Source organism: Squalius cephalus (assembly GCF_949319135.1).
Source record: "Squalius cephalus genome assembly, chromosome: 19".
NCBI classification, from domain to species: Eukaryota; Metazoa; Chordata; class Actinopteri; order Cypriniformes; family Leuciscidae; genus Squalius; species Squalius cephalus.
Window position 1 is genome coordinate 18,131,418 of NC_137140.1, and position 10,699 is coordinate 18,142,116.

General features: G+C 36.8%; 1 protein-coding gene across 4 annotated transcripts in view; it reads left to right on the plus strand.

Moving 5' to 3' along the window:
- Window positions 1-9,747, plus strand: part of kif20bb (kinesin family member 20Bb) — a 25,595-nt gene extending 15,848 nt beyond the window's left edge. For 2 of the 4 annotated variants that reach the window (XM_079852043.1, XM_079852045.1), the window contains exons 22-31: window positions 40-100; window positions 205-327; window positions 2,869-2,972; window positions 3,058-3,192; window positions 4,311-4,469; window positions 4,603-4,794; window positions 7,871-7,948; window positions 8,043-8,181; window positions 8,294-8,430; window positions 9,021-9,747. In XM_079852043.1, the coding sequence (XP_079708169.1) occupies window positions 40-100; window positions 205-327; window positions 2,869-2,972; window positions 3,058-3,192; window positions 4,311-4,469; window positions 4,603-4,794; window positions 7,871-7,948; window positions 8,043-8,181; window positions 8,294-8,430; window positions 9,021-9,104 (1,212 nt within the window). In that variant the 3' untranslated portion in view covers window positions 9,105-9,747. The remainder of the gene's footprint in view (window positions 1-39; window positions 101-204; window positions 328-2,868; window positions 2,973-3,057; window positions 3,193-4,310; window positions 4,470-4,602; window positions 4,795-7,870; window positions 7,949-8,042; window positions 8,182-8,293; window positions 8,431-9,020) is intronic. The other 2 variants (XM_079852044.1, XM_079852046.1) reach the window with 1 other exon arrangement.
- Window positions 9,748-10,699: the final 952 nt, after the last annotated feature.

The window sequence follows — 10,699 nt, forward strand, 5'->3', positions numbered from 1 at the left end:
TATTAGATGCTGGATTATTCCACTTCCTTTCACTCACAGGTGCAGTCAAACCATGCAATTGAAGAAGAAAACACACAGCCTTTCAAAACAACCTGCCATGGTAACCTATGTGTCTTTTCATTTATACCATGTTTTCCACAATACTATTTGGTGTTACAAAATTGGCTTACGTTTTGTCCTTAATAAGATTGATTTTGCTTCCAGATCTTTTGGCAGAGCAGAAGCTGATTGAGGAGACATGTGTTAACTCAAATAAAGAGTGCACACAGACAGATGAGGAGGAATTGCTGGAGGCCAGGCTGAATGAGATTGAATCCATAACTGAAGGTGACTGAGTCTGTTCTAATTGTAATTTCTATAAATCTCTTCTAGTCAATACACTGTGAGAAGTCAGTAAGATTCAGTGTAGGTATTTCAAAATTAAAACGAAAAAACAAATAAAAAAATAGCAGTCTTTCTTCAGTATTTATTTGCAGAATTCATTTATAATTATAATAATCAAATCTGTTAATATTAATCAGCAATATTGACTTTTTAATTTTCAGTATTGGCAATATTCATATAATTTCTATTTTAATTTCTATTTTCTCATCATAGAATCCTGAAAATAATTGTGTCAAATAAATCTTAAGCAGTACAACTTGATAATGAACAGAATAATAGTAAGAAATGTTTCTTTAGCTCTAAATCAGCATATTAGAATAATTTTCTGAAGCATAATATGATATTGAAGACTGGATTGTAATTGGTATTGAGAATTGTAAAAATTCCCTGGTATTGGTATCTTGTACTGAAATTCTGGTTTAATGGTAACACTACTTCAGTTACACTTTAACTACGTCTCACCTGTAACTGTGATGCAGTCTGAATCATAATCACACTGTGTTCCTCCGTTGGCCAGAAGAGAACCCAACTGAGCCTTTTTTCTCCCAAGGTTTTTTTTTTTTTCTCTATTCTGTCACCTGATCAGAGTATGTGAGCGGAGTTGAGTGACAGCAATTTTCCCTCCGCACTCAAAGCATTTAAAGGGGGGGTGAAATGCTCATTTTCACTCAATCTCCTGTTAATCTTGAGTACCTATAGAGTAGTATTGCATCCTTCATATCTCCAAAACGTCTTTAGTTTTATTATATTTATAAGTTAAAGATTGGCTGTACCGAGTCTTTCCGGAAAAAAACGAGTGGCTGGGGGAGGGCCGTGTGGGCGGTGTGCTATAGCTGTGCTAACTGATCTAACAACAACACAGAGAGACATTTGAAGTAGTTTACTCACCGTGACTGCTCGATCCTTAAGCATTAGACGATCTGGGCTTTGTTTATAAAACAATCATCGTCGAAATGCAGGGAACAAAGAGTCGTGCACAACCTCCGTTGATGCTTCGAAAAAACAAACTCCATCCACTATTCCCTTAACGCTGGGTTCTTTGGGAATCTGTGCAGGGTTGTCTTGCCCTGCCAACCAAAAACCCACTTCTTTGGTGACATTGACTTCCCTAAAAGCCGAGCATAGCGCTTTGAGGTAACGTACTGCTTTCGCTCTCTTCTCTCTCTGGTCTGCGAGTGCGCGCGCGGCCGCGGAGAAGTGCCCTTAGGAGGACCCATATAAGGAAATTCCGCTCTATCTTACGTAAGACAGAGCCATACTCGAAAAAAACTTTCCGAAACTTGTGACAAACCGGAAGGAGTATTTTTGGAACAAAAATACTCCTTCAAACGTACAACTTAACTTTTGAAACTTTGTCCATGTTTAGCATGGGAATCCAACTCTTTAACAGTGTAAAAAACTCAGTATGCATGAAACAGCAATTCACCCCCCCTTTAATAATCACTCCACTCGGGGTTCACCATTTACCGCTCCCCGCTCCACTCCTCACTCACTCACTGATATCAGAAACACTGCTCCGTCTTCGCTCCCTGAGGAAATTGCGGCTAAAGTATTTAAGTATGCTTTGAAATCTCGCAAAAGTTCTGTTCATAATATATAGGCCTATTAAATGAAAAGTTTGGAGTCATCTTTAGTTTGGAAAGATGAAAATAACAGTATGTTGTCGTCAGTTATTTTATCTACGGGTCGCTACATTTCTTACAGATTTCTGCTCATTCGAAAATCAGATACAGATAAAGTAACACTGTAAGATTACATTTGTTTGAATGCATTGGTGAGAGAGCGATTGTGTGCTACCTTTTTAAAATGTGCTTTCACCCGATCATATTCAGTAGCCCATTTAGAAGGGACAAACAAATTCCTTGAACTACAACCTCCCGCTCATGTCCATCATAACCTCCACAGTCTTTCTAATTTGAGTGATCCATCTGTATCATGCAAGGTAAATGTGTTTAACGTGTGAATTCTTGCAAAAATGCAGTAAAATTATGGGCCGTTGGCATGAAATGTACTCGTGATGGAGCGGTAGTGGAGCGCTCGGAGCGAGTGAAAACCACGACACTCCGACTTTTAAAAAATCCGCTCTGCACTCCATTCAAAATCACGACGCTCCGCTCCCACTCCACTCACATACTCTGCACCTGATGGAGTCTGGGTTCCTTGCCACTGTCACTTCTGGCTTACTTAGTTGGGAATATTCTTAATATTCAACAATATTATTGATTTGACTGCACTGACACTATAGGATGAGAACTGAACTGAGCTAGACAATGACATCACTGCTTTATAGATACAATTAACTAATTTAATAATTGATGATCTTTACAACAGAACTGAATCAACATTGAACTGACTTAAGCTGAACAAAGACACTATTTTATTTTAGAGCTGCTGTACAGACGAAAAGAACTCTGTTTTCAGAGTATATAAAAAAAGGTTTACAAAAATGAAACAACACTACAAACATCTCTTTGTTCTTCTCAGATCGTGCTAAACTGCAGGAAATGTATCAGAAACCAAGTGTTGATCTCTCTGATAAACCCCAGCAAGAGGAACGGAGAGCCTGCAGACCTGCAGAAAGCACAAAGGTAAGAACCTGGAAGTCTTTAATCTCTCCGACTTTTCCACAACTGGGTTTTGCCAGCAGTAGAATGATTTCTTTTGATGTTTCAGCAGCTTAATGAGGAGCAGGCTGATGATAAGCAGGGAAAGGGGCAGGATGGAGCAGCCATGGGGGAAGAGGAGAGAGCGGCCCAGGCAACAAGGCAACTAGAAAGCGTCCAACAGGACAGGCTGCAGCTGGAGCTGGTAATAGGATCAGCATTTCCATTTCTCTCACTCTGCTTCGTTATTTTCTTTTTCACAGGCTTGAGGGCAGGATTTAGCTCAGAATAGTAATTTATTTACACAGCAGGTTTCTGAGTTAATATCACTTCTGTGATTCGAGTGACCTGCCAACAGGAGGAATGACGAGACTCTAGCAGGACAGTAATGGCACAGCAGAAAAATGGAACGTACAAATTTTTTTTCAATTTCTTAAACGACTAATTCATTAATCAGTCTCTCCTAAGCCCTGTATAAATAAACGGGGGACAGGATCATCTGATGAAATTAAGTTGTGTACTTGTTCAAATATATATATATTTTTTTTTTGCATGCATAAGTGGATAGGAATGGAGAGGTCTTGGGTGTGTTTTTAAAAATGTTAGGCTTGTATCTATATTATACAAGCCCAGTGATGTACATCTCAATGTGTATTGCTGTAAGGGCAGTACTTTAAAAAGCATTCTTTTGATGATGCATCTTCTTCAAGGGCATATTACTGTGCAATACTTGTGTGTGTGTGTTGTGTGTCTCTCTCTCTCTCTCTCTCTATATATATATATATATATATATATATATATATATATAATATATTTTTTTTTTTTATTATTTTTATTTTTTTCCTTGTATATATACACAAGGAAAAAATCTAGATAAACTACTCAATTCAACTAGTTGTTTGATGGATAACTAGTACTTTTGAAAATGATCAACTCTTTATTTTCTCTTTACTTTAGTAAGATCAATGTCAACTACAATGTTTTTTAATTGTCGATAACACTATCTGGAGAGAAGGTTGGCTGGTACAATAACTAATTAATTAATGAACTTTTTTACACAACATTTGCTCAAATTCACCAAAAATTTGTAAAATTGCACTACTCTGATTTTGGAAATGACACTTTGAGGAATGACCAAATACTGCCTCATTGATCATTCTGACCAGTATAACAGCCTACCACTAGATAAGGGATTTTTAGAATACTTTTAAAATACTAATACTTTTAAAATACTAATATCAGCAACAATATTTTGTGGTAGTGCTATAGTATAATATTAAAACATATTTTTCTCTTCCTCACTTCCCTGCACACTGATTACAGGAAATGTTAAAGCTTCAACTGGCTGAAAAGCAAGATACCATTGTAAAATTACAAAAGGAAAAGGGGGATTTTGCTGCTACACAGAAAATTGACAGACCCAAACAGACTTCAAACGTGAAGACAAAGAATGAAGGCGATTTATTTAGTCCAACACAAGAGGTCAGTAGAATGATATTAATGCAAAATTCATGCAGCTGATAAGAATTATTTGCGCATGCAAAGATGGGAATAGTTCTGGTTTGTATGAAAATTGGTTACTGTGCATAATATGTGTTGGCATCACTCAAAACAGGTTGCAGTACTAGACTCCTCTGTCCTTTCCACAAAGAGTCTCAGAGATGAACGCTTCCCCAAACCTGAGCTAGAAATCAGCTATACACCTCTTAAACCTGACCGAATGAATGTCAGGAAACCGGGAGAAGAAGACTCTGTCACGATCAAACTCCGACGTACAGCCAGAAAGAGAAAGAACCCAGACATGCAGGTATACAGATACCATTTTTAAACCCTTTGTTATGATTTCCTAAACAATCCAGGTTCCGACGGTCCAGGAAATCTTGGAAATGTCAGGGAATTTCAAGACTTTTAACAGGAAAAGTCATGGAAATTTCTATAGTATATATATTTTTAGTTATGCTCAGTTCCAAAGTATTTCTTAGGATGAATTGAAATGTACCTTTTGTGAGTGCGATCTCTATAAAATGATTTTCATCACAAAAAAATGTCATGAAAATATCATGGAAATTCACTGTTTAGAGCCTTTAACTAGTCCTGCAATAATTTCCTAAAGCGTATAATTAGACCTATTAACTGATTAAAATTTTTTTGTAATGATTTATCATTATAAAAATTTCCATAGTTAATGCATTTAGTAATTCATTGATGATTCAATCCAACGTTTCACAATAAAAAGAATGCAAATGAGTTAACTTTTGTTAAAGAGATAGATTTGTAAATAAATTAGCTGTGAAGAGGGTCTTTGTGTTGCAGCTACTGTTGCGATAAACTCTGATGGTTCCAGTCTATTTTTAGATATCACATCCTTTTCAAATTGAATGGCATTAATGACATTATAAAATTGATCTATGGCTGCATTTACACTGGCACAAGAAATTATATATTTTTTTACTCTCATCTGACACAGATCGGAATTTGTTGCACACGTGTAAACACAAAAATCTGCATGAGATCCGATTATTTATTTTTTTGCATCCGAACTTCCAAATGTGGTTTTAAATCAGATATCTGGACATCTGACCTATACGTCTAAACACGTACATCCGATTCCTCTTTGAATTCCAAGCCACCATAAGGCAAGGGTGACACGTTTGTCCACAAAGGTGTCCACAAATAATTACCGTCCGATCTCCAAACTATCAATCCTGGCTAAGATCCTTGAATCCCAGGTAAATTTACAAGTAAAGCAGTTCTTATTTGATAATAATATTTTAAACAATTTTCAATCTGGTTTTAGAACTGGCCACAGTACTATTACTGCTGCTATGGTGGTAATAAATGATCTTATTTGTGCCTTGGACAGAAAACAACATTGTGCTGCTTTATTTGTAGATCTATCCAAGGCGTTTGATTCGGTAGATCATGAATTGTTGCTGAACAAACTTAGGGATGTGGGTTTCTGTCCTAATGCTGTTAAATGGTTTAGAAACTATTTTGTAGATCGCACTCAGTGTGTCCATGCAGAGGGCCACAAATCAGAGTTTCTTGGGATATCTAAAGGGGTCCCCCAGGGGTCTATTTTGGGACCTATTCTGTTCTCTATTTTTATAAATGATTTAGGTAAGGACGTTCAAGCAAAAGTACACTTTTATGCTGATGACACTGTCATTTATACATATGCTCCTTCCATAGCACAGGCTGTGCAAGAGCTTCAGACTGCATTTCAGTCATTACAAACTGCTCTGCTCAATTTAAAATTGGTTTTAAATCATCAGAAAACGAAGTTCATGGTCTTTTCAAAAACTCGCCTACAGTTGCTTGATGATCTTAGCATTTTTACGTCTGATGGTAAATCCATTGAAAGGGTACCCACGTACAAGTACTTGGGTATATGGATAGACGACAAACTTTTATTTAATGTACATATTGCTAATCTAGTTAGGAAGCTCAAAGTAAAGATTGGCTTTTATTTTAGAAATAAATCTAGCTTTACTTTTAATGCCAAAAAAAACTTGTGGAAGCTACTTTTCTGTCTGTGATTGATTATGGTGACATATTATATATGCATGCAGCCTCCTCCATCTTACGGAGTCTTGATTCAGTGTATCATGCGTCTCTACGCTTTATAACAAATGCAAAGTCCCTTACTCACCATTGCATTCTTTATGATCTGGTGGGTTGGACAGCACTGAACACCCGCAGAAAACAGCATTGGTATATGTTTATATATAAAGCCATGCTAGGTAAACTTCCAGCTTACCTCTGTACTCTCCTCTGTCTGAATTCTGCAAGTTATCAGCTACGCTCCTCCAAGTGGTTGCTTTTTAATGTTCCCAGGGTTTGGACAGATTTGGGGAAAACTGCATTTTCATACTATGCACCATGGGCATGGAATAATTTGCAGAAAGATCTTAAACTAGAAACGTGTATATCAATTAATAAATTTAAGACCATCATAAAAAATGTGGTAAAGGAGACATGTAGTTGTTTTTCTTGAGAGGTCCTTGTATTTTAATGATTTTTGCATGATTGTATGTATGCAGTATTTTTTTAAAAATTTTTATTATGTTGTGTTTATGTATGGCTGCTACCTTGTATGTAGCACTTGTATATGTTGTTTATGTATGGCTGCTACCTTGGCCAGGTCTCTCTTGTAAAAGAGATTTTTGATCTCAATGAGACTTCCTGGTAAAATAAAGGTAAAAAGAAAAAAAAAACTTTTTAATGTTGTATTATGAAGCAGATGTGGCTGTATGCACTTGCTCGCAGCTTTTTTTATTGAGGTGTAAATTTATTAAAGGAAAGAAATTGCACGCACACGTAAACATTCAGGAGTTGGAGAAATGGGGCGAATTATTTTATTTATTTTTTTTTACATAAAAAGTTTGTCTTACAGTGCTACTTTTTCACTTCAGATTTCTATATCTAATGACCTGTAGATAAAATAAATGAAATTTACTGTTATTTTCCTGTATATATCCGTTCTGTCACTTTTTGCGCTGCAAAACATCTGACAGCTGTTATCTTGTCCATGCTGGCAAATAATCACGGCCACCCGACATGAGTTATATAAATAATTTTAATTGCACGGCCATTCAAAACCAGAGGGTCTACCATGTGCACAGTAAAGCGATCACCGACAATTGTTTTTGGGCAGGAATTAATGTAAAAACAGATATCGGATGCCAGTCGTGTCTAAAGTGAATGTAAACAGTCGGTCTAAAAAATCGATATGGTTAAAAGATCGGATCTGTGCATTAAGACAGTCTATGAATCAAATTAAATTAATCACATGCGCTAACACATATTAACTTTAACATCTTTACATATAATGCAACACAAAGTCATATAACTTGTATTGTATGCGTTTGTTGTTGTTCTAGAACTCAGTGGAGTCAGAAAATCTGAAAAACCGACGGCTAAAGGTGAAAAACTGGGATAATAACATGCAGTCCATTGAGGTGATTTTTTTCTATCTATTAATACGTATACCTGTGCCATCTTACATCTGTCCCTGTAATGTTTATTTGATAATATTTTTTTGCTCCTTAACAGACTCCCACAGTCCAAGGAAAAAAGGTGAGTCAGTTAAAGCAGAAAGACTCTCCTGCCAGCCAGAAATGTAAAAAAGATGGAGCCCTCCAAAAGATTGGTGACTTCATCCAGAGCTCTCCAACCCTCTTTGGAAGCAAAGGTCAGCTCTGGCTCTTAATTTTACACACAGTCAATGGTATTGATTGGAGCTCTCTGCCAAAAGTGTTTCATACTATATCTCAGCATGACCAAACCTTTAACTTCCTCCTCAGCCAAGAAGATCATGAGCATGGTGAATGTTAAGTCTCCTGAACTGCCAAATGCTTCTGAAAACAACAAACCCAAGAGATCCAAACGAAAGCTCTTCAAGACTCAGGTTTCCTCCCCGCTGGACATCCCCTCTTATCCTGTAAGTAATGTTTCTTTTGCGTAAGTCATGGATAAGTAAATCAAATGCATGTAGTCATGAATGAGAAGCATGCTTTATGTTAGCGGTAATGTCGCAATGTTACGACAACTATGTAACATTTGATTTAAGCCCCCAAGAGACAAAAAAGGTTGATAGTCAATTGTTTTAAAGCTTTCCAGTGTTAATATACTGGGCACTAGATTTATTAAACATTAAAAAAGATTCGTAAACAATACTTGGTGAAAAGTTTCACACTATATTGAAACATTACCACGTTAACGTTATACTTTTAAAAAAACTCCATTGTGCCACATTCTATTTTTAATTTCATTTAATATTTATATTTATAATTAAATATTCTTCTTCTATGAGTTTAACTTTGAGCTTGATTATTTTAAAGTTTGAGTATTTAAAGCTGTAAGTTTTAAGGCTTTGTTGAATGTTCAGTTTGAGTAAAAGAAATCTCATTATTTTATTTGAGATGTTTGTTGTGGGATGGAGGTACAGTAATACATTTATTTGTAAAAACATTAAAACTGCAGAAATGCTGCCAGGTGAATGTGTATTAAATTCATGAAATAATTTTACAGGTCATTGGAAGCAATGAAGATGATAAAGAGAGCGATCATCTCATAATCAAGAGAAAACTCAGAACAAGAACTGCCAAGAGATGACAAACACACAATTTGATGGCCAAGTGTAATTTCAGTTTTTTCTTCAAATTGTCATATTTTGTTTGTCTAATACTTAAATGTTGTTGAACAATTCATATTTGTTTTATTAACACTGGGCATGTTTGTAAATATTTTATGTATGTACTTCACAACATTTTAAAAAATTGTTTTCTTTTTTAATTTAGCTTTTGATTTCCTGTTGTAATTGGACAAAATATGGCCCCAAAAAATGCTGTTTATTAAAAAAATGCCTAAAAGCATATATCATTTGGGTTTCAGTTCTTATGCTTAAAGAGGCTATATGCGATTTTCTGAAATTTAAACTCGCGACTGACACCTGTGGCCAAAAAACGGAACTGCTCTTCCTTTCTGCTCGCTCTCGTACGTGCACACTTCACAAGTCATCCGCTGCAAAGAAGTCAACATTATGTTTACAGAGGTAAGAACAGTCAAATACATATATTGTTTGAGAAACTAAGTTTGTTTGCTGACTAGCGGCGGTGGCAGAGTGATCTGAAACTTTTAACATGAACGCGCTTGACGTCACATCCGCAGACAGCGCGGGAAAAATCCGACCCGACAGAAAATAGGAAAAATAGGATACAGGCTTATAGGTGCACCCACTGTGAGCGGACGAGGTGTCAGTATGCTCATCAGGAGATGTTTGAGTCATAAATGGTAAAATAAAAAGGCTATTGTTACGTTTATTTTGGGGAAAAAGCTGCATATAGCCCCTTTAAGAGAGAAATATTAACTGAATATGCTTAAAGCATTACTGTCCCTTTATGTTGGATTTCACATCATGATATCCTTTAAAAAATGCTCAGATGAGGAAAGCAGTACCAAACAAGTAAGGTGAATGGGGATGAAGAGAATGTTCCAGATGAATGTTTGGGGGTCAACTTGTTGTATTATACTCATTTATTTCCACTGTCAGTAAATGGAGGGTGGCTGTCATCAGAGAAGAGTAAGTAATACATTTTATCTGCACCTCATGATCTCTAGCCTGGTAATACCAAACTCTGCTACTTCGCTTTGCTTCGTAGACAGAGTCTGGCATGGCATAATTGAAAAGCGTTTTCTTTCTCGTGGGGGGGGGCGCTTGTCTGAAGTTTAAAATCATTGGTTACCCGTAAGCCACTCACATAACGTTTGGTTATGGCGTGTGTTATGCGCATGCTCAGCCACATCTAACTTCCACTGTAAACACATGATGCGAAAACAAAACCATCCAGCGAAATACCGGAGTGAACATGGCTGTGCGCGACTTTTGCCGATTATGTGAAGTAAATCTACGCATCCACGGTACAATCAGTGTCTACGTCACGGCTCTCAGCCCGCCCTCTGTTCGTTGATTGGCTGGCTGTTTTCAGGCCGGAGGAAAACGGAAAGCTATTACGCTGTCTCAGACTGAGTACAGAAGCGAAATGAAATTGAGCGGAAGTAAGAAGTCTGACGTAGTCAGGCTACATGATCTCTGCACTAACAGGTCAAACCTGCACTAATACACATCTCACTTCTCACACTAATACACAATTTCACTGAGGTGAAATTAATGTGACATTGAAAACAAACATTTTTGTGGGTGTGTGCTT